Raw genomic sequence first — 24,075 nt, forward strand, 5'->3', positions numbered from 1 at the left:
AAGGAGGAGACAGTGTGACAGCAACAGGTGACCATGAGGAGATAGGCTGACAGCGACAGATGACACCGTAATAAGAGAAAGCCCCTGGGGTTGGTAGGGAGGCTGGGATACGGTGATAAAGGACAATAAGGAGACAGTGTGTGAAAATGACAGGTGGCAGTGGGAGGCAGTGTTGGGATGAGAGAGGACGACATCAAGACAGTCTCTGATGGTGATGGATGGTGGCAGGAAGATGTCAGAAGGTGTGACGGGAACAGGTTGGGAACAACACGGCATACAGGACCTTTGTCATCTATGTGGCCATCAGGTGACCCAGTGACCTTTCCCTGGGTCTGGGAAACGAGCCCCTCACGAGACCCATCCCCTGACAGAACCTCTAGATGCCAGATCCCATTTTCCTGGCTCCCTCACAGCAAGGCGGGGACACACGCCCCCACACTCCCCCAGCCAGTCACCCCTGCCCCCAACTTTGGCAGATGCCGATGTTGGAAGAAGTTGGGGCCCCCTCGGACTCCGTTTTGCCGAGGTGGTGCTGATTTCTGGGGAGGAGGAGGGAATGGAAGGTATCTTTGTGGGACCAGATCTGTGGGCGACTTGGGCATCACTCTGCCGGCTGTGGAACCCCCAAGCTCGGGTCTCCGGCCTCCCGGGGGGTCTGTGCGCGACCAAGAGCCCTTTCTGCGGAGGGCGACTTCTACTGCTCGCAGTGTAAGGACGCTGGCCCTCTGGGTGATGGTGTGATCGTTAATGGGTCACAATGTCACAGCAACAAGGTGTACAGATGACAGGGGAACACCATGAAGGTGACAGGCAGCAAAATAACCAGACACAGCAAGGTGTCCCGTTGATGGGTGACAATGAGAGGGTGACAGCCGTGGGTGACAGTGACGGGAGGCCTTGGAATAGGGTATTGGTGATGCTACAACTTGGACAGGGAGACCAGGGCTGCTCTGCCCTCATGACAGACAGTCTTGGGGTGGCACCGGGATGCTTCTGGGACACCCCGTGCCTATCCCTGTGTCCGTGCAAGACACATCTGTTGGCTGAAGAGCAGCCCAGGATGCACCTTGACAAAGGAGCCTGGGAAGAGGGGACGGAAGTGTCCCCAGAAGCTGGCTCATCCCCACAGCCTCTGGGCCCTCCCACACTAGAATCCCACCCATCAGCTGCTCTTCTGGTTAATCCTGGGGTTCCTTCCATAGCCCCGCCCCCCGGGGACCCCATTCCCTCTGCCAGGATGTCCTGAACCTTGTCCCTGAGGTTTCCCTCTGTCTCATGCCCCCCCTCTCCCCCAGCCCAGTTCTAACCCCCACAGTGCAACTCTGGGGCGAGTCTCACCATGGAAGCCCACCATGTCCAGAGGGAGCCCCCTGAGGGCTCCTGTGCTTACCCAGCCAGATTCCCTCTTTCCCTTTCTCTGCTCCCCCAAAGCTCCAGCCTCATTCAATTCCTGCGTTCGCCACGCTCTCCTGTCTCCAGGCCTTTACCTAAGCTGTTTCTTCCCCTTTTCTGATCTGCCCCTTTCTACTGAGCCCCAAGCCTCCCATCCTCAAACAGAATGCCCCTTTCCTCCCCATCCCTATCCTGGGGGTCCCTCTCTCCTGCCCAGGAATGTTGGCGTCTAGGTCTGCCTCCCCGGACCCACACTGCGAGATTATGAGTATCTCCCTCATAGGGTTTTTAGTTACTGAATGAGATAATGTGTACCACACGCTTAACACCAAGCCTGGCACGTCAGCATCCATTAAACACGAGCTCAAATTACTTTTACTATTTATTTATAACATTCTGGAAGTGCCGTGATGGAGACACGATCAGCGCAATCAGCTTTGGGGATGTAATAGGGTAAGCTAACAATATGGGAGTAGGGAGGGGCTTTTAGAACCGGGCTCTGCCAGATGCATAGGAGTTTGCTGAGCGGCATTAACAGTTCCAGCTCCACCCAACTGCCCTGACTTGATCCCCACCTTGAGGGGCAGCGGTGGTCTCTGTTCTCAAAGCTGGAAAAGTGGTGGGTGGAACTTACAAATTTTCACCGGGAATGTACAGCCCAAACAGGCAGCCAAAATTCTGAAGTCTGGGCCCCTTTGACAGGTAGAGAAACTGAGGCCCAGAAAGTCTAGACCTGTTGGATTCTTAAACTCTTCATTTGGAGAATCAGGTGAAAACCGGGGGCCTTCTCAGGAAGGGCACCTTTGCCCAATGGTTTGCCTACATTTAGGGGCCTCCGGATCTTGGTTAAGAATCCAGGCTCCAGGCGCGGCCAGGTGAGTTTCCAACGTCACCCTTGGAATTCTCCTTGCCCGCCCGAGGGAAGGGGAGGTGGCTTGGGACGATGAAGGGCGGCCTCCTAGGTGAGTCCCGGGACCTCCCGGCCCTGGCTGGCTTCCCGGCCGCCCCAAATCGGAGCCCCGCCTCAGGGCTACCTCCAGATCAATTCCTATCCGAACACGCGGTTCCTGCAGCCCCACCCCCCCCACCCCCCCCATCCCCCTCCAGCGCCCTGAGCCCCCCCCTCCCATCTAGCCTCTCAGCCCCGGCAGAGCTCTGGGTACCCCCCCCTCCGGCTTCTCCAGCCTCTCCGAGTCTCCCCCCCCCCCCCCCCACCGCAGCCCCAGGCCCTCCCCCCAGCTCCAACCCCTCCCCCCAGCCCGGATCCGAGCCCCCGGCCCCCGCCTCGGGAGCTTCGAGGTGCAAACGCGCCCTCCCCCGACTCCTCCCGCCCCCAACTCCCCCCGCCCCCCCCCCCGCCCCCCCAGTGGCGGCTCCGGGCTGCGAACGCGACGGGGTCGGCCTCTCGGTTCGCCTTCCCGCCCCGGGCCCCCGGCGCCGCGCGAGCCGGCCCTCCAGCGCGGAGCCCCGCGTCCGCTCGCCGTGCCTGCCTCCACGCGCGCCGGCTCGCAGGTCGGAGTCGCGCGGGGCCCGCCGGGGCGCCCGCGGGGACGGCGGGGGGCGGGGGAGGCCGGGGCCGGGGAGGGGGAGGGGATTCCTTTGTTCGCGGCCGCAGCCCCGGGCCCACCCGCTCCCCTCTCCGCGCGGGACGGGGGCGCCGGGCGGCGGGAGGGCCGCGGCCCGCAGGTGAGGGCGGAGCCGAGCGCGGTCGCGGCCCGGGGGCCCTCGGTCCTCGGCCCTGCCGGGTGGAGATCGCGGCCGGCGGGTCCCCCTCCTCGTCCGCGGAGCCCCGGACCGCTCGCTTCCCGCCCGGCGCCGTGCGCGCCTTCCCGGCTCATTCATTCGAGCACCTCCGGGACGCGGGGCGCGGAGGGCGGAGGGCGGAGGGCGGGGAGGGCTGGGGGGGAGGAGGATGCCGGGTCAGGGGTCAGGACTGGTCAGAGTCTCTACCCACCCCCCACCCCCCCACCCCCCCCAGCCCGGGGGCAGAGGGGGCGGGGAGCGAGGCGGCGTGCGCCCCGAGGCTGCCTGGAGAAGGCGTCCTCCCCGCGCGGATTGAAGTGGGACAGCTTGGAGGCGAGAAAGGGGTGCCCCTCCCCAGCCGGGCTGAGGCTTCCCGACTCTCGCCACGGTTGACAAGGGTCTCTCCCTTCCCCGAGGACCTGGGGACCACCTGGTCAGGCTCTCTTGTCACCCAAGGCCCAGAGAGGGGCAGCCACCGGCCCAAGGGCACACAGCAGACTTCCTGCACGGTCCCTACCCAGGACCAGTTCTTCTCCCTGGTCTGGAAAGTAGGAGCTGAAAGGGTCCCCCAGAAGGCCACTTGGTCTGTCTGCTGTCCTCCAAGTACTCAGCTTCCTTCCTCCTAACCCGCACCTGGTCATCTCCTTCACCTCCGTCTCTAGCCTCCTGCCCTTCCGGGTTCTGGAGAGAGCCGGCCACCTCCTCAGAGGGGGGGCGCACCCGTCCTCTCCCTCTCCCCGCCTCTGCCTGGGCTTCAGCACTCACCCACCCCCAGCCCCTCACTAACTGTGTGATGGCCTTGATTTGCTCGTCTGTGCATTGGGCACAACAGCTATCCCTTCCCTGCTGGGTGGAGGGAGTGCGCCACCCTAATGGGCATCCGCCACCTGTCCCCCCTGCCCTCGGGTCCCCTCCCGTCAGCTCTCCCAGCCAGGATTCCGGGAGTCTCCTCAATGCCTCCTGCCTCCTTTGGAACCAGCTTCCAACTCCTGGTGACTCATCTCCTCATTAGTCCTGGAATTCTGTCCCCTCCCCTCTCTGGACCCCTGCCCCAGCCTCCTCACCTGCACGCTTCCTCCCAGGCCCCTGCAAGCCCTTCCACACCCCACCAAACACCCATTCTGCCTTTGTTCCTCCCGCTTCACGCCCTTCAGGGCTTGTCCATCGCCCTGGACGGCAAGTTGAAGTTCCACTCCACACTCCCCCCGCCTGTGCTCTCACTGCGCACTCTGCTCCCAGCACTCTTCTCTCAGCTAACTCTGAGACATCACACCTCCTCCAAGAAGCCTGCCCTGACTGTTCACCTGGTTTTGGGTCAGGGCTGGATGCCTCCCTGGGCTCTAGTACCTGTTCCCCGTCCCCTCACCCTGCCATCCAGCCGTCCCAGCCTCCTGGTTCCCCTGGGTACTCTGTGGCTTCTGCTGCCGTTGACTCTGCTTCCCCTCTGCAGCCTCTGAGGGACGCACGATGGTTCTGAAAGGCCTGTGCTCAGCAAGGAGAAGGGCTGGGGCTTTCACCATGGCCTGGGGCCCCCTGGCTCTGCTCCTGCTGGCCTGGACGGCCCTGCTGTGCATGGTGGGTGTCCACGGCCGATGGGACAGGGCCTTGGAGTCCGCAGGTCCCGGACGTGTGCGGAGGCGTGGCAGCCCGGGCATCTTGCAGGGGTGCGTGGCTCCCGGCATGCTGACAGGCCCCTGGGGTGTGGGCTGGGCTGGGCTGTCCTGCTGGGTGGGGGGAAGGAGGCCCAGGGGATGTCCTGCAGGGCAGGGGCTCACCCGCTGTGCCGCGCTCTCCCAAAGGCCGAACGTGTGCGGCTCCCGCTTCCACGCCTACTGCTGTCCCGGCTGGAGGACATTGCCAGGCGGGAACCAGTGTGTCGTTCGTGAGTGCCATTGCCCTCTGGAGGTGGGGCGGGGGGGAGGGGGACGCAGGGGGCGGGACGCCAGGGCAGCTCTCTAACCCCCTGGCAAGTCCAACCCTGTTTGCCAGCTGACTTGACCAGGAGCGTCAGGCTGAACCACAGGATTGGCCCTGGCCTGTCTTCAGGCTCCCAGGCCACCCTGCTATGTTCATTTCCTTTGCCTCACTGCCTCCTTGTCTCTGTCCCTGGCTGTCTGTCTCCCTCCCATTGTCTCCCCCCCATCTGTCTCTATCTCTGCCAGTCTGTACCCCCCATCCCCCAGGTTCTAGAATCTGACTCCACTCCCAGGAGAGCCCTCCACCTCCACACCACAGTCACCGACCCAGCGTCTCTGGCTTCTGTCCTCAGTGCTCAGCCCTTCTGGCCCAAAGAGCCCCTCTCCTCGTGGCTCCCACAGAAACCCAGAGCCTTGCCTGGGCACTGGCGGGGCGGGGGCGGCACAGGATTCGGGTCCCAGCCCTGACTGACTGTCACCTGCTCTGCCCATGCCAGCCGTCTGTAGGCACGCCTGTGGTGACGGCTTCTGCTCCCGGCCCAACCTGTGCACCTGTGCTGATGGGAAGCTGGCCCCCAGCTGCGGGGGAAGCCGAGGTGAGCAGGGAGATGGCCCCCCGGGGGCAGGAGGAGAAGGTGGGAGGCTCCCGGATGCCACTGGGGGCCCAGGCTGGCTTTGCTGGAGGACCGACCAGAGCCGGGCCGGGCCAGCCTCGTCTTGCCACCGATCTCGTGCATCTCGAGGGTTTGTCACCACTCTGCCGCGTGTCCCTCCTCCCGTCCTTAGGGTGCAGCGTCAGTTGCATGAATGGGGGCAGCTGCCGAGGGGAGTCCTGTCTGTGCCAGAGGGGCTACACGGGCACGGTGTGTGGGCAGCGTGAGTATCTCCCGTGAACACCTGGGCCCGGGGGCCCAGAGGGCGGGTCTCTGCTGTCAGCTGCCCCCTCCCACCACCCGCGGGCCACTCTTCTGGGACCAGGGAAGGGAGGGACATACGTACCCATCGTCACAGTCTTCTCATTGGGTCTGGGCCACACAGTGGGGATTCCTGGGTGAAAATGGGCTTTTCGGGGCCCCAGCTCCCTCTGCTGCGAGGGGACCTCAGGCCACCCTCCTCTCTTCCTCCACAGCCGTCTGTGACCGTGGTTGCCACAACGGGGGCCGCTGCATAGGGCCGAACCGCTGCGCCTGTGCGTATGGCTTCATGGGGCCGCGGTGTGAGAGAGGTACCAAGCTGGGCGTGGGGTAGGGGCCTTGGGGGATGGCAGGGGGCTTCCCGGCAGCCCCTGAGATGTAGCCAGGCCCTGGGAGGCTCCAGCTGGCCTCCTTTCTAGTGTCCCCGGTGCTGTGAAGGGCAGAGAAACTGCTGCTCCAGGGAAGGGCATCAGGGAGGGCTTCCTGGAAGAAGAGATACGTCAGAGTTCATGAGATGGACAAGCCTCCCTTTAATGCACCCCCCCCATTGTCAAAATACTCCCACAGCTGAGGTGGGGCGGGGGTCATCTGTTGGGAGGCAATGGTGTTTTGTGAAAAGTTGAATGCGGGGCAGGTGGAAATAGCTGGACAGCCGGGCCCGGGGCTGCCCCGTCTGTGGGCCCGAAGCTGAGCGGATGGTTGAGGTTCTGGCGGAAGACAAGCGAGGGTGACTCAGGGTGCGCAGAAAGCACGGAGCCCGGGGAAGCTGAGAAGGAGAAAGCCAGCAGGAGTGGGCAGCGGTGGGGACGCCGGGCTGGTGAAGTTTCGGCTGCAGGAGCCACGAGGCTGCCCCGCGTGTGTGGCCCAGGAGCCCAGGCCGGCGGAGGTGGGCGGACCCCAGTGTTGGCAGGTGCCGCTCGAGGAAAAGACCCATCTGTGGCCAAAGCCGGGGTGGGGACGGTGTAGCTATGAGTCAGAGGCTGGAGGGACTGGGAGGGTCACCTCGGTGCGAGCCGGGTGCTTTTGGGAACTGGAATTCGGGCTGACCGATGGGGAAGGGGAACAGCGTGGGGTGGCTGAGGGAGAGGAGGGTCGGTGGGGCGGGTGAGAGAGGGAGGCCTGAGTGGGTGGTGGCCGGTGAGGGCCCCAGAGAGAGGCAGGAGCCGGGGGGACTCCAGAGTTCTGGGTGAATTAGGTGAGATTCTGGAACTGTTTGGGCTTAGTGGAGTCGGGACCATTGCTGGTTTCTGCGTGTCTCCTCCTCCATACGGGTCTAGGGGGCCCGGCTTTGCCTTCCCCTTCTGGGAGGGGCTTCCCTTGGTCTGTCGCCAGCCCCTTGATTGGAACCATCTGGAGGATGGAACCAGGAAGCCCACATCTGAGCCCGTGTACAGAGGTGGGGGCACTCGAGAGACCACCTTTGGCCGGGCTCAGGGGTCAGGGGTGTGGTGTTGTGCTGGGTCCCTCCTCGAGTCTGGGAGATCTGGCAGGGCCTGGCCTGCACTCAGGGATGAGACAGGCTGTCCTGCTGGGTATCTATGGTCTCTGCCCAGGCCTGAAGGGAGGGTGGGCCAGGGGGAGTGGTCGGCTTCTCTGACATGCTCTGCTCTTTGTGGACTTGAAGGTCCTGGCCTCTCTTTTGGAGGTTGGTTGGGGAATGCTTTGGGGAGAAAGGGTTTTGAAGGGTGAATGGGAGTTCGTCTGATAGGGCTGGGGTACAGCATGAGTAAAGGCTGCTTGCTGTATTGGTAAAGGAGGCCACAGCAGTGGTCCGAGTAAGAGAGGTAAGGGCCCGAGCTGGGGCTGCAGGGATGAGAAGTTCTGGGGCGGGGGCAGCTGAAGTAGCCAGCTACCCTGTCTCACAGACTATCGGACGGGGCCCTGCTTCGGTCAAGTGGGCCCTGAGGGGTGCCGGCACCAGCTGATCGGCCTCGTGTGCACCAAAGCACTCTGCTGTGCCACCGTGGGCCAGGCCTGGGGTGTCCCTTGTGAGCTCTGTCCTGCACAGCCTCACCCCTGTCGCCGAGGCTTCATCCCCAATATCCACACGGGGGCCTGTCAAGGTAAGGGAGTCAGCGAGTAGGGAGGACGGTCTTGGGGGCCAGGGCTGAATGGGATCCCTTGCAGCCTTGGTTCTTCCCTCTGACGGGCCTCTCATTCCCTTGCAGATGTGGATGAGTGTCAGTCCGTCCCGGGCCTGTGCCAGGGGGGCAGCTGCATCAATACCGTGGGTTCCTTCGAGTGCCGCTGCCCCACTGGACACCGGCTCAGTGAGAACAGTGCCAAGTGTGAAGGTGGGCGATGGGGAGGGTGAGGACTAGGGGCCTCCTCTGGGTCCGGGCAGCTCAGGCTCCCCTGCAAGGAGGAGGAAGAGGAGGGGTACAGCTGGTGGCAGACCCGCTTCTGACGAGGCATCCGTCTACACAGATGTGGATGAGTGTGTCAGCGTGCTGGGCCTCTGCTCCGGGGGCGGCTGCACCAACACAGCTGGCAGTTTTGTGTGCACCTGTCCCCGTGGGTTTGCCAGCAGCCTGGATGGCTCCCGCTGCCTGGGTGAGCTGGGGCCTGGGGGGTGCTGGAGGGACAGGGGGCGGTTAGGAGACAGGCCCCGTGCTCAAATATATTTGCAACCCTTCGGCCCTTGGGCTCCTCTAGCCCTCGGGTCTTTATGTCCTTCTGTCGTTTCTGGAACAGGGTTCCCTCCCCTCTGGCTTCCTGGCTCCCTACCCATTAGCCCTTGTGCTCTCTGGACCCCAGTCTTTAAGCCCCTCGCTTCCGCCCCGCCCCTCTCCCGCCGCCCCGCCCCTTGCCCCGCCCCTCTGCCCCTCGGACGCCCACCCCGTGCCCTTCTGGCTCACTGGCCACCCTTGTTGCCATTCTGGCTCCCTGTCTCTATGCCTCCTGACCCTCTGGCCTCGGTCTCTGTGCCCTTCTTCCCATTGCTTTGTCTTCTAAAGAGACTTCCCAGAGACTTCAAAGAGTTCCCCATCTTCCCCCACACCCTGTGTCTGAGAGAGGGAAACAGACCCAGAGGGGGAGGTTTGCTTGAGCCAACTCAGTAAGTCCAGAATATATGGCCATACCCAGCTCCCCAGACCTCCCCCCCACCCCCCCAGCCAGGATGAGGTCCTCTGTGCCATGCCTCCTACCGAGGCCCACACTCCTGTAAGCCCCCCACCCCCACCCTGGACCCCCTCCTGGGAGGCGGGGGACCTTTGGGCTCTCACTCCCTGTCCTGCTGTCCTGCTGAGCTGGTCATTAGACTTTAGACATTGCCGGTGGTTAATGAGGTTGGCCAGGAATATGGCCACTTGTGGCGGGGGATGGGCAGAGCCCTGGTTTGGGGAGGAGTGAAGGGGCTTGGCAGTTCCCCAGCATCACCAGGGCCCCTCTGGCTGGGCCTCTACCAGGCAGGGTTGGGAGTATTGTGTTTGGAGTTCTGCCAGCGTGCTGTGGCCAACGCCAGACCTTCTATGCCTTCACCTCTGGGGGCCGTCATGGCCAGCGTAGATGACACCTCTGGGCAAGTCCCCTGGAATAAAGGGTGGAAAAAGGGGGTCTCTCCCAGCCACTAAACAGTAGAGCCTAGATTTGAGCCAATGTCCTGGGTGCCAACTGCTACCTGAGCTGCTCACAAACTCTGTGATCTCAGGCAAGTGTCTTAACCTCTCTGTGCCTCAGCTTCCTTATCTGTGAAATGGGGATGGTGGCGATACCTACCTCTTGGAGTCGTGGGGAGGATTAAATACAATTTTGGAGTGATTTGCCAGGAGCTGGATGTGGTGGGCACTCAATACACATTCACAAAGACGAGAGAGCGGTGTAGATGGGGCGCTTGGCTGGGCCCGATCACCGTGGGTGCTCTGTGAGCAGAAGCAGCATCGTTTTTGTTAAAATCCTCACATTCTGTCTCTGTCTTCCCTACTTGAGAGGCGGCTGCTTGGTCAGATCCCCTGGGGTTTGGGTATCTGCGTTCCCATCCCTCCTCCCTCTTTAGTGGCTGTGTGACCTTGAATGAGTCTGTTGACCTCTCCTCCTCTGGGCAGGCCTTGTCCCCCTCAACCCACCTTTCAAGGGCTGGGATGGTACCCCAGCTGTCACACGTGCACCTGGGGGTCCAGCTGGGGAGGTAGAAATGTTTGCCTGTTTTCTCAGCCGTGGGCGGGGCAGGACAGGGGCTGCTGTCCAGGGCCCTCCCTGCTGGTGGGAGAAGTTTCACTGTGGGCCACTGGCCAGGATTTGTACGTTTTTAAGCCAAAAATACTCTTTGGGCCTGAGAAAGCTGATCACTGCATAAAGCTGTCAGCCCAAGAACAGAGTGGGATGTGGAAGAGTGTCCGTGGTTCTCGTGTCTGGGGAGCCTCTGGTTCAGTCCCCCTGGGGCTGCAGTCCGTGGTCATGAATCCAGCAGTCTGCTCCTTGGGCCTCTTCTCAAATTCACAGCCTCTTAGGTTTCCCCAGATTCCCAGGGCTGGCCGGTGAGGGCACACGGCCACAGATCCTGGCGTCCTCGCTTGAGCATTCAGCCTGACCTCCCAACCCGGGCAGCCCCCCAAAACCAAAGGGTCGTCCTCGGTGTGGTTGAATACCCGCAGGGACAGGGAGCTTACTACCAACACCAGCGGTAGGCATCAGAATGCTTTTACTTGGAATGAGCCCAAATCTATCTCTCTGGGATCATTTGGAAATCTTGGTAATAAGATTCTCATTCAGTGACAATCGGCCATGTGCCCCACAGGGCCCCCTCCACTTTTCCATCCCGGCGACTTTCTTCTGAGGTGAGGTGGATGGTCTGAGCACCCCCATTCGATGGATGGGGAAACTGAGGCACAGAGCGGCAAGGAAACCTGTTCTGCAGGTTCTGCAGTGTTGGTGGAGCTGGGATTTGAACCCAGGGCTGGTAACAGATCCTTCCCATCCCCGTTGCAGACCACCGGGCTGGCACCTGCTTCTCGGTGCTGATTGTAGGCCGCTGTGCCGGAGACCTTGCTGGCCGTTACACTCAGAGGCAGTGTTGCTGTGACAGGGGCAGGTGCTGGGCTCCCGGCCCAGCCCCAGAGCCATGTCCTCCGAGGGGCTCTGGTGAGTGGCCTGGGGTTGCCCCCCCTCCTTCCTCTGCCCCCCCAGAGCTCCTGCCTGACGACTGCGGCCCCTGGGGCACGACTGAGGGCCTGGCCTCAAACTCTGCTTCCTTGCAGATGAGTTCCAGCGACTGTGCGTGCAGGGGCTCCCGCTGCTGCCCTCCTATCCCGGCCCCTTCCCTGGTCTCCCTGGCTTTGGATCCAACGGCATGGGTCCTGGCCTTGGGCCTGCGTGGCACAGCCCCCATGGCTCCAATGGGCGTGGCGTTCCCGGCCTGGGCCTTGGCAACGCCCATATTGGTGAGGCCTGGGGCTTGGGAAGAGACATCCAAGACCTAGGGGAGGGGGTCCAGGCCTCAGGGGGAGGGTCAGGGCTTTGGAGTGGGCGTCCTGGCCTGGGCAGTAGAAATGAAAATACGGACAGCGGTCTGGGGGTGCGGGTAGATGTGGGATCTGGGCCTCAAAGTCAGGGTTCAGGCCTTGGGTAGGGGTCTGGCACCGGGCGCGGGGCGGGGGGGGTGGGGGGCAGGTCTCACTCCATGGTGAGGGTCTGGGCCCACAGTGGGGTGTCAGCCGGTGTGGGGGGTCTGCGGCTAGGGCGGGACTCCAGGCTGAAGTGGGCGGGGTTCCAGCCTCCGCGTGGGCGTCCACACACAGAGGCCCGGCCTAGACTCAGGTGCGCCTGCTGTCCCCGCCCTCAGGCACAGCCACCCTGAACCAGACCATCGACATCTGCCGGCATTTCACCAATCTGTGTCTCAATGGCCGCTGCCTGCCCACCCCTTCAAGCTACCGCTGCGAGTGCAACGTGGGCTACGCACAGGACGTTCGCGGGGAGTGCATCGGTGAGCGGCGGCCGGGTTGGGGGGGGGGGGGGCGCACCCCGCCGGGCGGGGGCTCAGGGTCCTCTGCCCACAGACGTGGACGAATGCGCCAGCAGCCCCTGTCACCACGGAGACTGCGTCAACACCCCCGGCTCCTACCGCTGCCGGTGCCACGAGGGCTTCCAGGCGGCGGTGGCCAAGCAGGCGTGCGTGGGTACGGCCGTCGGTCGGAGAGCGGGGGCGCTGGGGTTGCCCTGCCGGCGGGGAGCCTGCTTCTGCGGCCTGTGCCCGAGTCTGACCGCCTGCCACCTCCCCCGCGTCCCCACCCCCACCCAGACGTGGACGAGTGCCTTGTGGGCAGCAACCTGTGCCACCGCGGCCGCTGCGTCAACACAGATGGCAGCTTCCGGTGTGCCTGCAACGCGGGCTTCGAGCTCGGCCCGGGGGGCAAGAACTGTGTGGGTGAGTCGGGGGTGGGCAGGTGGGTAGGGGGCTTGGGGGCCCCGGTGGCTGCCGGTGGGGCCCACCTTGCCGGTCTCCTCTGTAGACCACCCACCTCCGTCCCTAAGGCAGAGAGAGCCCACGCTCCCACTCCTGAACCCAGCCAGCCTGCTCGAGATCCTTCTTGCGCCGCGGCCCCTGCCGCCCCTCGAGTCGCCGCGGGGGCCCTCCCCGGCCGCAGCCACCAGGCTGGCTGGCCTGGGGCCATCCCAAAGTCCACCTGGGTCCTCGGGGTGGTCCTGCACCACCCTCGTGCTGCACCTGCCAGTGCCTCGGGGGTAGCCTGCCACATGTCCGTGCCCCCCCCCCCCCCCAGCCCTTGCAACCCATCACCCACACTTCTCAGAGCGAGCGGCCAGCGTGGTGCCGCCACCACCCCTGGGAAGCCCTCAGCCAACTAACTGACTCCTTCGTTCCCTCCCTCCTGCGTTCGCTCCCCGAATCCCAGCAGGGGCTGTCCGACCCCGGTCCTGTCCTGTCCTGTCGCAGTCTGGCTGAGAGCGTGGGATCAGGACCATGGGGTTCGGGGAGCGTGTGTGAGCGCCATCTTGTTTCTTCACCCCTCAGCTGGTGGACGTTGGGGCTGTTTCCACTTTTCCCAATTATGGGTATACTGCGATTGACATTCCCACGCAGACTGTTGTGTGCATCGCTCATTCATTCATTCACTCGTTCCTTTCTTTTTTTAAAATTTTATGTTTAATTTTTTTAAATGTACATCCAAGTTAGTTAGCATATAGTGCAACAGTGATTTCAGGAGTGGATTCCTTAGTGCCCCTGACCCATTTAGCCCATCCCCCCTCCCCCACCCCCTCCAGGAACCCTCAGTTTGTTCTCCATATTTATGAGTCTCTTCTGTTTTTTCCCCCTCCCTGTTTTTATGCTATTTTTGTCTCCCTTCCTGAGTCTCTTCTGTTTTGTCCCCCTCCCTGTTTTTATGTTATTTTTGTTACCCTTCCTGAGTCTCTTCTGTTTTGTCCCCCTTCTTGTTTCTATGTTATTTTTGTTTCCCTTCCCTTATGTTCATCTGTTTTGTGTCTTAAAGTTCTCATATGAGTGAAGTCCTATGATATTTGTCTTTCTCTGACTAATTTTGCTTCGCATAATCCCCTCCAGTTCCATCCAGGTAGTTGCAAATGGCAAGACTGCATTCTTTTTGATTGCCGAGTAATACTCCATTGTATATACAGACCACATCTTCTTTATCCATTCATCCAGCAATGGACATTTGGGCTCTTTCCATGCTTTGGCTATTGTTGATAGTGCTGCTATAAACATGGGGTGCATGTGTCCCTTCGAAACAGCCCACCTGTATCCCGTGGATAAATACCTGGTAGTGCAATTGCTGGGTCATAGGGTAGTTCTATTTTTAGTTTTTTGAGGAACCTCCATACAGTTTTCCAGAGTGGCTGCACCAGCTCGCATTCCCACCTTTCTGCTTTTTTGACGTAGTCCTTTTTGCTCAGAACGGATACTTTGATACTCATTTCTGCACCTACCGCTTCCTTACAGTGAGACCAAGTTCTTGTCAACTGTCCCCCCCCCACTTTTTTTAGTGTTTATTCATTTTTGAAAGACAGAGAGAGACAGAGCACAAGCAGGGGTGGGGCGGAGAGAGAGAGAGGAGGACACAGAATCCGAAGCAGGCTCTGGGCTCTGAGCTGTCAGCACAGAGCCTGAAGCGGGGCTCGAACTCACGGACCGCGAGATCGCGACCTGAGCCGAAGTCGGGCTCTCAACCGACTGAGCCACCCAGGCACCCCACCCCTTTTCTTTTCTTTTTTCAAAAATTCTTTTAACGTTTATCTTTGAGAGAGAGAGTGCGAGTGGGGGAGGGGCAGAGGGAGGAGAGGACAGAGGATCTAGAGTGGGCCCCCGAGCTGACAGCCCAGAGCCCGACGCAGGGCTCAAACCCACGAACCGCGAGGTCATGACCTGAGATGAAGTCAGTCGCTCAACCAACCGAGCCACCCAGGCGCCCCTGTTCTCCCCTTTTCTTTGTTTGAACTGAGGTGAGATTCACACCACCACCTCCTTTATTAAAGACAAAAATTGCAGCAAAACGTACATAGCCTCAAACCATTTTGACCATTTTTAAAGGGACGATTTGGTGGCGTTTCGTACAGGCTGGTGCAGCCACCACTCTTTGCCTTTGAACAAATATTTATGGAGCACCGACCTGTGCCAGGAGGAAGAATGCAGGTGGAGCCAAAGACCCCCCTGCCCCCACCCGAGCGTGGCCCAGGAGCGCTCGCGTTCCAGCAGACAGACTGACAGCCAGGCGGACAGAGCCAGTTGCCTGGTGGGGCTCCCAGTCCCTGGGTGGGGTCCTGGGGGCTCAGTCCTCACTCTGCTGTGCAGAGGAGAAGTGAGAGGGGGGGCCGGTCTGTGAGCAGGGCCGGCAGAGCCAGGGGCCGGGGCGGGGCTCCAGCCTCTCCGGTGTCCCTAGATCACAACGAATGTGCCACCACCACCATGTGCACCAACGGAGTGTGCCTCAATGACGACGGCAGCTTCACGTGTCTCTGCAAATCCGGCTTCCTACTGGCGCCTGGTGGCCGCGACTGTGTGGGTGAGGCCCGGTGGCCGGACAGACGGGCTGGGCAGGGGTGGGGTGCGGTGGGGCCCGCTGGGACCCGTTGCAGAGACTCCCCGTGCGCCCCCCCCCCAGACATCGACGAGTGCCAGACTCCGGGCATCTGCATGAACGGCCGCTGCACCAACACCGAGGGCTCCTTCCGCTGCCACTGCTTGGGGGGGCTGGCGGTGGGTGCGGACGGCCGCGTGTGCGTGGACACCCACGTGCGCAGCACCTGCTACGGGGCCCTGGAGCGGGGCTCCTGCACACGCCCCTTCCCCGGGGCGGTCACCAAATCTGAGTGCTGCTGTGCTAGCCCAGACCACGGATTCGGGGAGCCCTGCGAGCTCTGCCCTGCCAAGAACTCTGGTGAGTGTCCTGCTGCCTGGCCCAGCCTGCCTTTGTGTCCCCGTAGACCTTCTAGTTCATCATCCTGGAGGTGGGCGGGGACAGGTGTATTGGTTCCTATGGGCTGTGGGGGGGGCATCTCTCTGCTGGTGACTCTCCCCAAGAAGACACCGCAGGAAGTTGCTGTCTCCGTTGGGGGAGGCAATCGGGTCCCAGACTCTTGCTCCACACCAAGGGGTCACGTCCTTGGGAGTGGCTTGGGTGCAGCGATGACCACTGCCCCCTCTCCCCCTATCTCTGCCACCCCAGCTGAGTTTCAGGTTCTGTGCGGCAGCGGTCTGGGCATCACCACGGATGGTAGAGGTGAGTGGCAGCGGGTGTCGGGAGAGGGCAGGGGGGCGGGGTGCTGGCTGGGCACCGTGTCAGTTTGCGGAGGCTGTCGTAGCCCGGCACCACGGGCTGGGGGAGGGCGGGGGGCTTCAAGCACAGAAATTTATTCCTCCAGAGCTATGGAGCCTCAAAGTCTGAGATCAACGTGTAGATAGGGTTGGGAGAACCTGTTCCTTGCTTATATTCCCAGCTGCCGGTGGTCACTGGCGTTTTGGAAGGAGCCCCAATTTCTGCCTCTGTCTCTACGTGGGGTCCTCCCTGCATGTCTGTGTCCGAATTTCCCCCTTTTATGGGTATGCAATCATCCTGGAATGGATGGGGGGTCCACCCTAACGACCTTGTTTTACCTGGATCACCTCTGCAAAGACCCCGTTTTGCCATAAGGTCCAATGATGAGGTCCTGGGGGTTTAGGATTTTCACGTATGAATTTGGGGAAGACGCGACTCAACCCACGGAGCTAGAGATGGTGGGTGTGCAAAGCTGTGCTTTCTCCCACACCTCCTTTCCCTCCTGAGCTGTGATTTTTTTGCTCCAGTCGCTCTCCAACCTCCCTGATTCTTGTCATTCCCCCCATGACCGACAGTCCCTACCCTGGGATCCCTGGCTGATCTCCCGTGGCCACAGCAGGTCTCAGCCCAAGGGGCCTTATCTGTACAGGTGAAACCTGAAAGCAAAGGAAATTGCCCATGTGTGTGTCTTCTCGTTGGTTTGCTGAACACACACACACACACACACACACACACACACACACACACACAGAAACAGCCTTTCTGCCTGAGTGGTAACCAAAGGACTTAGGATACAGTTGATTTTCCCTTGACCTCTGGGCCATTGGGGGAGGACAGACATCTGGACCACCACCCGCTCATCCAGTTAAAGGCACTGGCTCTGGAGCCAGATGCCTGGGTTCGAATCCCAGCCCTACTGTTTACAGGCTGAATAACCTGGGGCAGGTTACTTACCCTGTCTGTGCTTCAGTTTCCTTGTCTGTGAAGTGGGCACAATAATAGGTCCTGTTTCGGGGCTGTTGTGAGGGTCAGTCGAGTTAATATGCACAAAATGGTAAGCCCTTCGCGACGGTAGCAAGTATGACTGCCTTTGTTGTGATCGTGTTGCCGCGGTACAAGGTTTGCTCCAGGGGCGCCAGACTGAGGACGGCTCTGCCCCCAGGAACTTTTGGCACTGTTTGCAGAAATATTGGGAAGGGTGCCTTTGGCGTTTCGAGGGCGGAGGCCAGGGACGCTGTTCAGCGTCCTACAGTGCCCAGGACGGCCCCACAGCCAAGAACGGCCCCGAAGGGCCACCGCGCGGAGAAACGCTGGTTTAGAGGGAAATGAAGCGGGGTCTGGGCTGAAGCTCGGCCTCCGCGGGGGACCTGGCTTCTTGGAGGCTCCTAGGAGCCCGAGCAGCCGCTCTGTCGTCTTCCTGCTGCAGACATCAATGAGTGTGCCCTCGACCCCGACGTCTGCACCAACGGCATGTGCGAGAACCTTCGCGGAAGCTACCGCTGCGTCTGCAACCTGGGCTACGAGCCGGGCGCGGCCGGCAAGCAGTGCGTGGGTGAGCGTGGGCGGTGGGCGGTGGGCGGCGGGCGGGTGCGCGGGCCTCCCCCCTCCGCAGACGCCCTCACCGCGCCCTCCCGCCCCCACCCCTGCCCCTAGACGTGGATGAGTGCGCGCGCAACAGCCTCCTGTGTGACAACGGGCGGTGCCGGAACAGCCCCGGCAGCTACAGCTGCTCCTGCCCCCAGGGCTTCAGCTTCCGGCAGGAAACAGAGACCTGTGAAGGTACAGCCTCCGGGCACACTGCGTGCAGCGTGCACGCACACAGACGCACACACGCTCGAATACTTATGCGTGCTGCGTGCGCCGTGTACACACGCACACACACTGTCAGACGCTCGTGCATGCTGTGTGTGCACACGGACACGCCCAGGCGCGTGCTGCATGTGCTGTGTGCACGCACACACTCTCAGACACTTCTGCATGCTGCGTGTGCCTACATGCACGCACTCGGGCACACACGCTGCATGGCACACGCACACACTTACACATTGCATGTGGTGTGTACACACAGGCGTACATGCTCAGGCACTTGCACGTGCTGCGTGTGGTGCGTGCACACAGACATGCTGAAAGACGCACGTATGCTCGTTACACACACATTCGCACTCACATAACTCGAAGACCAGTATATTCAAGACTCGGTCTCACACAGTTATACACACTCATGGGTGCGTGCCCTCAAACACACGCGTACCCCCATGCACACACTCCTTCTCACGTTTTACACACTTGAACTCAGCCACACACAGTCACACCCTGAGAGGCACACACTTGTGCATGCAGTCACACGTGTGTGTGCGCAGTCACTCAGTTACGCAGACTGGTACTCACTCAGGACACACACACCCGTGTTCACACTCACAGACGTGCCCATGTAGTTACACACACTCAGGTTCACGCTCTCAGATGCGTGTGCCCACATCCTTATGCTTTCACACACTTAGATGTGTGTTCACCCACACGCTCTTGTGTGCGCGCACACATGCTCACACGCGTGTTCAAGCCTGTGCACGCTTCGTATCGATGTCCTTATTCCCCAGCAGTCGTGTGGCCGTGCCCCCTCTGCATGACCCCATCTCTCCCTGGGCCTTCTGTCTTCTCTCCCTCCCCCCAGCAGCCCTGCTCGCCCTACTCCGGAGCGACTTCTGTCCCCCACCCTGTCCCATCAGCTGCCTGCTACCCGCTCCCCGGCCACATCCAGGCCTCTCCTCCCTGGGCTTTCCTCCTGCCCCCTCAGTCGCGTCCTCTCTTGTGCGGTGACTCCCTTGAGGGCCACTGTTCCCATCCTGTCTGTCCCTCCACGGTGACATGTGCGTGCTCCTGGGACCCCGCGTGTCACCGTGCTTGTCTGAGCACACAGCACGATTCGGTGCAAGCACCTGGGCGTGCGTGCCTGTGCGTTTCCGTTCCTGTGCACCCTGCCTGCGTGCGTGTGCCTCCTCCAAGTACATGTGTGGCCACGCGTGTACCTGGGTGCATCCTATGTCACTGGACCCTGGCAGCCCCTGAGGAGACGGGGGTCCTGGCCAGCCGGGGCTTCCCCTCCCAGAGCTCAGGACCCGGTGGGGGACTGTCCTTGCAGACATCAATGAGTGCCTGTCCAACCCGTGTGTAGATGGTCTGTGCCGGAACCTGGCCGGTTCCTATGCCTGTGAATGCGCCCCCGGCAGCCGGCTGGGGCCGTCCGGCACCGTGTGTCTAGGTGAGAGGCCCCGAGTCCCGTGGAGCAGCCGCGACCCTGCTGCCCGGCCCCGCGTCCCACCCTGGGGAAGGCCGGGCTTCTGTGGGTCGGCGTGCAGGTGTGGGCTGGCAGGTGACATGGGTGGCCGCCTCCCCCGCAGATAGCACCAGGGGCACCTGCTGGCTCCAGGTCCAGGACGGCCGCTGTGAAGCAAACCTGCGCGGAGCCTCCCTGCGGTCCCAGTGCTGCGCCACCCTGGGCGCCGCCTGGGGGAGCCCGTGCGAACGCTGCGAGCCCGGTAATGCCCTGGGAGCCTCCTGGGGGGGGGGGGGGCTCTTGGGGTCCTCCCGGGCGTGGCCACTGTGGTCGCCTGGGTGCCCGTTGAGAGAACGGGGGTCTGGATAGAGAAAGTGACTGCTGTGCCCACTCTGGTTCTCCCAACCACAGACCCCGCCTGCGCCCGCGGCTTTGCCCGCATGACGGGGCTCACCTGCGAAGGTAACTCCCTGCCCCTCTGTGGTTCACCCCTCCCCGCGAGCTGCACACGGGCCGGTGCCTGTCGTGGGGGATGCCTGGGGTCCTGAAGTCTTTTGAGATCAAGGTAGAGATTGCCCTTCCTTGGGGTCTTCCCCGAGATTCCCCAGCCCCCGAAGCTGGCACTGTCCCATTTCCGCCTCCCCGAGGACAGCCTGGGTGTCCTGAACCCCCAGCGGGGGAGCTCCAGCCCTTGCCTCTCCCCCTTTTCCATCCCTGCCCAGATGTGAATGAGTGCGAAGTCTTCCCCGGGGTCTGTCCCAACGGGCGCTGCCTCAACACTGCCGGCTCCTTCCGCTGTGAGTGCCCCAGCGGCCTGACACTGGACACCACCGGCCGCCTCTGCGTGGGTGAGTCCAAGTGGGACTGTGCGGGGCTGCCTGCCCTCCCTCCGTGGCCCCCACACCGGGGCCTGGAGACCCCTCCTAGGGACAGAAGGGACTGGGGAGGGGGTCATCTGGGACCCTCTACTCCCTGCTCATCTCTCGTTGACGTGTCTTGAAAGACATTTGTTTGGGGGTTTCACCCTTTCACTTACCTGCCCTTTAACAAGGTTCCTTGCTAATGGTAAGCTCTTGTAAAATAGCATCTGCAACTTTCATTCATTCTTTGTTGTTACCAAAAAGGTTTACACGGGGCGGGGGGGCACCTCTAGCATGCCCAGGAATCTCCCTCAGCATCCAGGGCTCAAACACTCACTCTGAATGGCTCCCCATCAGGCTCAGAGATCTGAGACGTTTTCCCCCGGGGTGAGGGTTTCTCGATGTTGCCACTGTCCACATCTTTAAATAAAAAAAAAATTTTTTTTAAGCGTATTTATTTTTGAGAGAGAGACGGCATGAGCAGGGGAGGGGCAGAGAGAGATAGAGAGAGGGAGAGAGAGAATCCCAAGTGGGCTCCTTGCTGTCAGCACAGAGCCTGATACGGGGCCTGAACTCACAAAACCGTGAGATCATGACCCGAGCCAAAACCAGGAGTCACACGCTTAATCAGCTGAGCCCCCCTGGCACCCGCCACTCTCCACATCTTGAAGCGGACATTTCTTGGCCAAAAGCATGTGTCAGCCAAGCAAACAGGGCTCTGCCTGCTGTCCGGTTTCTTCCCACAGTTGGCTAATAGCCTCCTCGTAGGTGCCTTCTCAACTTTGCTTGGCTTCTGAACTGAGTTTTAGGTGGGTCCTCCCACTGGCCCCCAAATCTAACCGAGGAAAGAAAGGAATCGAGGAAAGAGAAAAAAGCCATCGCATTACAGGACCCGTGTGCTGAATTCGGGGCCGGGTGAACAGGGAGGTGCTGACTCCGGCCCCATCTGCTGAGACGTGACCATTAGCCCCAGGCCAGGGCACCCGTCCCTGTGTGCGTCACAGGGTTCCCAGAGGTTCTCGAGGTTCTAAAACAAGGTCTCATCTTCAAACTGACCTGCCCGATCATGCATTTCTTCGGGAAACAGAAGTTTTCCTAGACCAGGGTTTCAGCAAACGTTTTCTGCAAAGGGCCAGGGGTAAATATTTTTGGCTTTGCGGACCACACAGTCCCTGTTGAAGCTACGGAGGTCTGTCGTGTAGCGCAAAAGCAGCCACAGGCAATTCGGAAACAAAGGGATGTGGCTGCGTGTCAATAAAACTTTATTTACAAAAATAGGCAGCCGACCCCAGGCTTGCAGTTAGGCTCTCTTGGACTCTTGTCTCTGGTCTTGATGGAGGCTTATCTGGCATCGGATTGTTCTGAGGGCATCTTGCAGATCAAACACACACTCTGGAGCCAGATGGCCTGGCGTGAACGTGGTTCTGCCTTTCGCCGTGTGGCCGCGGACAAGCTACCTAACCCTTCTGTGCCTCAATTTTCTTGCCTGTAAAATGAACATGATGCTAATATTTTCATCTTGATGTCTATTTTGAAGATTGCATAGGCTGGGGAGCTTAGAACAGTGCCCTGCCCATAGCAAGCACCTTAACACAGCAAGGTATTGCCACTAAAATGTTGCATGACATTGTTAAGGAAGTGTTACCGCTAGGTGATGTAGAATGTCGATAATGGCACTCCCCTTGCGCCCTTCCTGTTGGGGAGGGAGTTTCAGACAGGTGCTGCTGAGGGAGACCTTATCGGCCATGTGACAGCAGGCACACTGTGGCAGGGGTGGGACCCAGTGACTGTCCCTCTGTGTAGACGTGCGCCTGGAGCCTTGTTTCCTGCATTGGGATGAGGACGAGTGTGGGGCCGCCCTGCCCGGCAAGTACCGGATGGACGTCTGCTGCTGCTCCGTGGGGGCCGCCTGGGGGGATGAGTGTGAAGCGTGCCCAGAGCCAGAGTCCCCGGCATTTGCCAGCCTATGTCCCCGGGGACTAGGCTTCGCCAGCCAGGACTTCCTGTCAGGCCGGCCCTTCTATAAAGGTGTGTTTGGGCGCGGGGAGCCTGGAGGATGGGGAGAGGGCACAGCACAGGCAAAGGCCCTGTGGCGGGAAGTGTGTTTGGGAGAGAGCAACGCGTCTGCAGTCAGAGGTGTGAAATCTCAGGGGCAGACCCAGGGACCCTGGAGGGGTTTGACTGACATTTCGTGCTCCCGCACTGCAGACATGAACGAGTGCAAGGCGTTCCCCGGCCTCTGCATGCATGGCACCTGCCGCAACACCGTGGGCAGCTTCCGCTGCTCCTGTGCCGGGGGCTTCGCCTTGGATGCTCGGGGAAGGAACTGTACAGGTATGTGCCCACCCCGGGGGCGCCTGCAGGAGTGGGGGCTTCAGATCACACATGGGGTCCAGACCCACTCTTGGTCCTGCTGCCTTCTCTGGCCCTTGGGGATTCCGACTGTGAGAGGAGGGGCTGACAATGGTGACCTCCGGGGTGGGGGGAGTTCCCTGCCCTTCTCTGATGTGCAGTCGCCACACCTCCGTCCCCATCCCTGGCTCAGCTCGGCAGCTCGGGGCTCCCGTGTAGCCTCCGTGTCTACAGACGTGGAGGCCGGCCTTGCCCCTCTCTCCCCAGACATCGACGAGTGCCACATCTCCCCTGACCTCTGCGGCCGGGGCACCTGTGTCAACACCCCGGGCAGCTTCGAATGTGAGTGTTTCCATGGCTACGAGAGCGGCTTCATGCTGATGAAGAGCTGCATGGGTAGGTGGCCGCAGGGCCATTGTGCGGGTGGCCCCGGGCAGGGTGATGCCTGTAGGGTCTCTCGGGGCTGAGGGGAGGGATGGTGAGGGCGTTGTTGTGATGGGTGAGGTGGGAGGCGCAGGTGTGGGGAAAAGCTGAGACCCAGCGAATCTGGGCGCCAGGTGGCGGCATCCCCAAAGGCAGCCGGATGTCGGGTCTGTCATGCAGAGTTGAGTCCTAGGGACCCAGATTTGGGTGAGTTCTCCCAGAGTAGGTGTAGCGTGAGAAGAGGAGGAGGGCCCTGGAGAGAGGAGCCCCCCCTTCCTTCCTTCCTTCCTTCCTTCCTTCCTTCCTTCCTTCCCTCCTTCCTTCCCTCCCTCCCTCCCTCCTTCTTTCCTTCCTTCCCTCCTTCCTTCCCTCCCTCTCTGCCTCCTTCCTTCCCTCCCTCCCTCCTTCCCTCCCTCCTTCCCTCCCTCCCTCCCTCCTTTCTTCCCTCCCTCCCTCCTTCCCTCCCTCCTTCCTTCCTCCCTCCCTGCTGCCTTCCTGCCTGCCTTCTGCTTTTTTCTTCATTCAGTGAACATTTCATGCACCTCTACTGAGGGGAGCCACAAGGAGCTCAGTAGCAGACAGCCAGGCTCTTGGAGCTCATGACCTGATGGGGAGACAGATGTTGATAAAATTAATCCCTGGAGAAATGCAAAATGGCCACTGTGAGAAGCGCTTGAGAGGGCCACGCGGTAGGGTAGAGTGTGGTCCCCAGGGATAGGTCCTGTTCTGTGGGACTTGAGGTTGTGGCTGAGAGTGAGGGTAAATGTGGTGAAGAGGGGCTGCAAGAGCAGCCTGAAGGGAGAACAGCAGGTGCAAAGGCCCTGGGGTGGGCCTGAGGGATGGAAGGGGTTTCTGTGCGGTGAGCCAGGTGGGCCTTGCACCCCAGGTGCAAAGGCCCTGGGGTGGGCCTGAGGGGTGGAAGGAGGTACTCGAGACTGGAGTTCGAGGCAGGGGGTGGCACAGCCTGCTCCTGCTGATGCCTGCACCTTGCCTCCCTGCGGAGTCCTACAGTGTTGCTTCTCAGGGCCTCCTTCGGTGACTCGAGGAGTGTCGGCCTCATGGCCCTGATTCTCCTGAGGATTCCAGCTTCCTTCTTGGGCTGACCTGCCCCTGCTCCTCCCAGCGCACACCCCGCTCCCTGGGTCATCAAGCCCAAGCCTCCAGGCTCTCCCGGCCGTGGCCAGAGTGACGGGGCTGGGGACCGCAGGGAGAAGCTTCCCACGAGCCACGCCGCGCCCACTCTGGTCGGTGCCTTCACACCCGCTCTCTCTTGCACACGCGCAGACGTGGACGAGTGTGCGCGGGACCCGCTGCTGTGCCGGGGAGGTACCTGCTCCAACACGGACGGGGGCTACCAGTGTCGGTGCCCCCCCGGACATGCGCTGACGGCCAAGGGCACTGCCTGTGAGGGTGAGTGTGCAGCAGGCATGCGAGCGAGAGTGGTGTGGTGTGAGTGAATGGTGGGCGTGT

The 24,075-nt window shown here is 61.3% G+C and overlaps 1 protein-coding gene across 1 annotated transcript in view; it reads left to right on the top strand.

The window, feature by feature from the left end:
• Positions 1 to 2,335: 2,335 nt before the first annotated feature.
• The window catches only part of FBN3 (fibrillin 3), a 62,932-nt gene continuing 41,192 nt past the window's right edge, over positions 2,336 to 24,075 (top strand). The window contains exons 1-31 of the mRNA XM_042912867.1: positions 2,336 to 2,354; positions 2,651 to 2,691; positions 2,760 to 2,904; positions 3,008 to 3,078; positions 4,290 to 4,449; positions 4,586 to 4,799; positions 4,935 to 5,017; positions 5,549 to 5,647; positions 5,681 to 5,686; positions 5,838 to 5,927; positions 6,181 to 6,276; positions 7,831 to 8,028; positions 8,134 to 8,259; positions 10,895 to 11,047; positions 11,164 to 11,346; positions 11,748 to 11,891; positions 11,965 to 12,084; positions 12,207 to 12,332; positions 14,821 to 14,943; positions 15,043 to 15,318; positions 15,607 to 15,660; positions 17,123 to 17,248; positions 17,350 to 17,475; positions 18,836 to 18,955; positions 19,095 to 19,232; positions 19,382 to 19,432; positions 19,693 to 19,818; positions 21,634 to 21,858; positions 22,039 to 22,164; positions 22,450 to 22,578; positions 23,890 to 24,015. Coding sequence (XP_042768801.1) covers positions 2,336 to 2,354; positions 2,651 to 2,691; positions 2,760 to 2,904; positions 3,008 to 3,078; positions 4,290 to 4,449; positions 4,586 to 4,799; positions 4,935 to 5,017; positions 5,549 to 5,647; positions 5,681 to 5,686; positions 5,838 to 5,927; positions 6,181 to 6,276; positions 7,831 to 8,028; positions 8,134 to 8,259; positions 10,895 to 11,047; positions 11,164 to 11,346; positions 11,748 to 11,891; positions 11,965 to 12,084; positions 12,207 to 12,332; positions 14,821 to 14,943; positions 15,043 to 15,318; positions 15,607 to 15,660; positions 17,123 to 17,248; positions 17,350 to 17,475; positions 18,836 to 18,955; positions 19,095 to 19,232; positions 19,382 to 19,432; positions 19,693 to 19,818; positions 21,634 to 21,858; positions 22,039 to 22,164; positions 22,450 to 22,578; positions 23,890 to 24,015 — 3,820 coding nt within the window. The remainder of the gene's footprint in view (positions 2,355 to 2,650; positions 2,692 to 2,759; positions 2,905 to 3,007; positions 3,079 to 4,289; positions 4,450 to 4,585; positions 4,800 to 4,934; positions 5,018 to 5,548; positions 5,648 to 5,680; positions 5,687 to 5,837; positions 5,928 to 6,180; positions 6,277 to 7,830; positions 8,029 to 8,133; positions 8,260 to 10,894; positions 11,048 to 11,163; positions 11,347 to 11,747; positions 11,892 to 11,964; positions 12,085 to 12,206; positions 12,333 to 14,820; positions 14,944 to 15,042; positions 15,319 to 15,606; positions 15,661 to 17,122; positions 17,249 to 17,349; positions 17,476 to 18,835; positions 18,956 to 19,094; positions 19,233 to 19,381; positions 19,433 to 19,692; positions 19,819 to 21,633; positions 21,859 to 22,038; positions 22,165 to 22,449; positions 22,579 to 23,889; positions 24,016 to 24,075) is intronic.

The sequence above is a fragment of the Panthera leo genome, chromosome A2 (assembly GCF_018350215.1).
Source record: "Panthera leo isolate Ple1 chromosome A2, P.leo_Ple1_pat1.1, whole genome shotgun sequence".
Lineage (NCBI taxonomy): Eukaryota > Metazoa > Chordata > Mammalia > Carnivora > Felidae > Panthera > Panthera leo.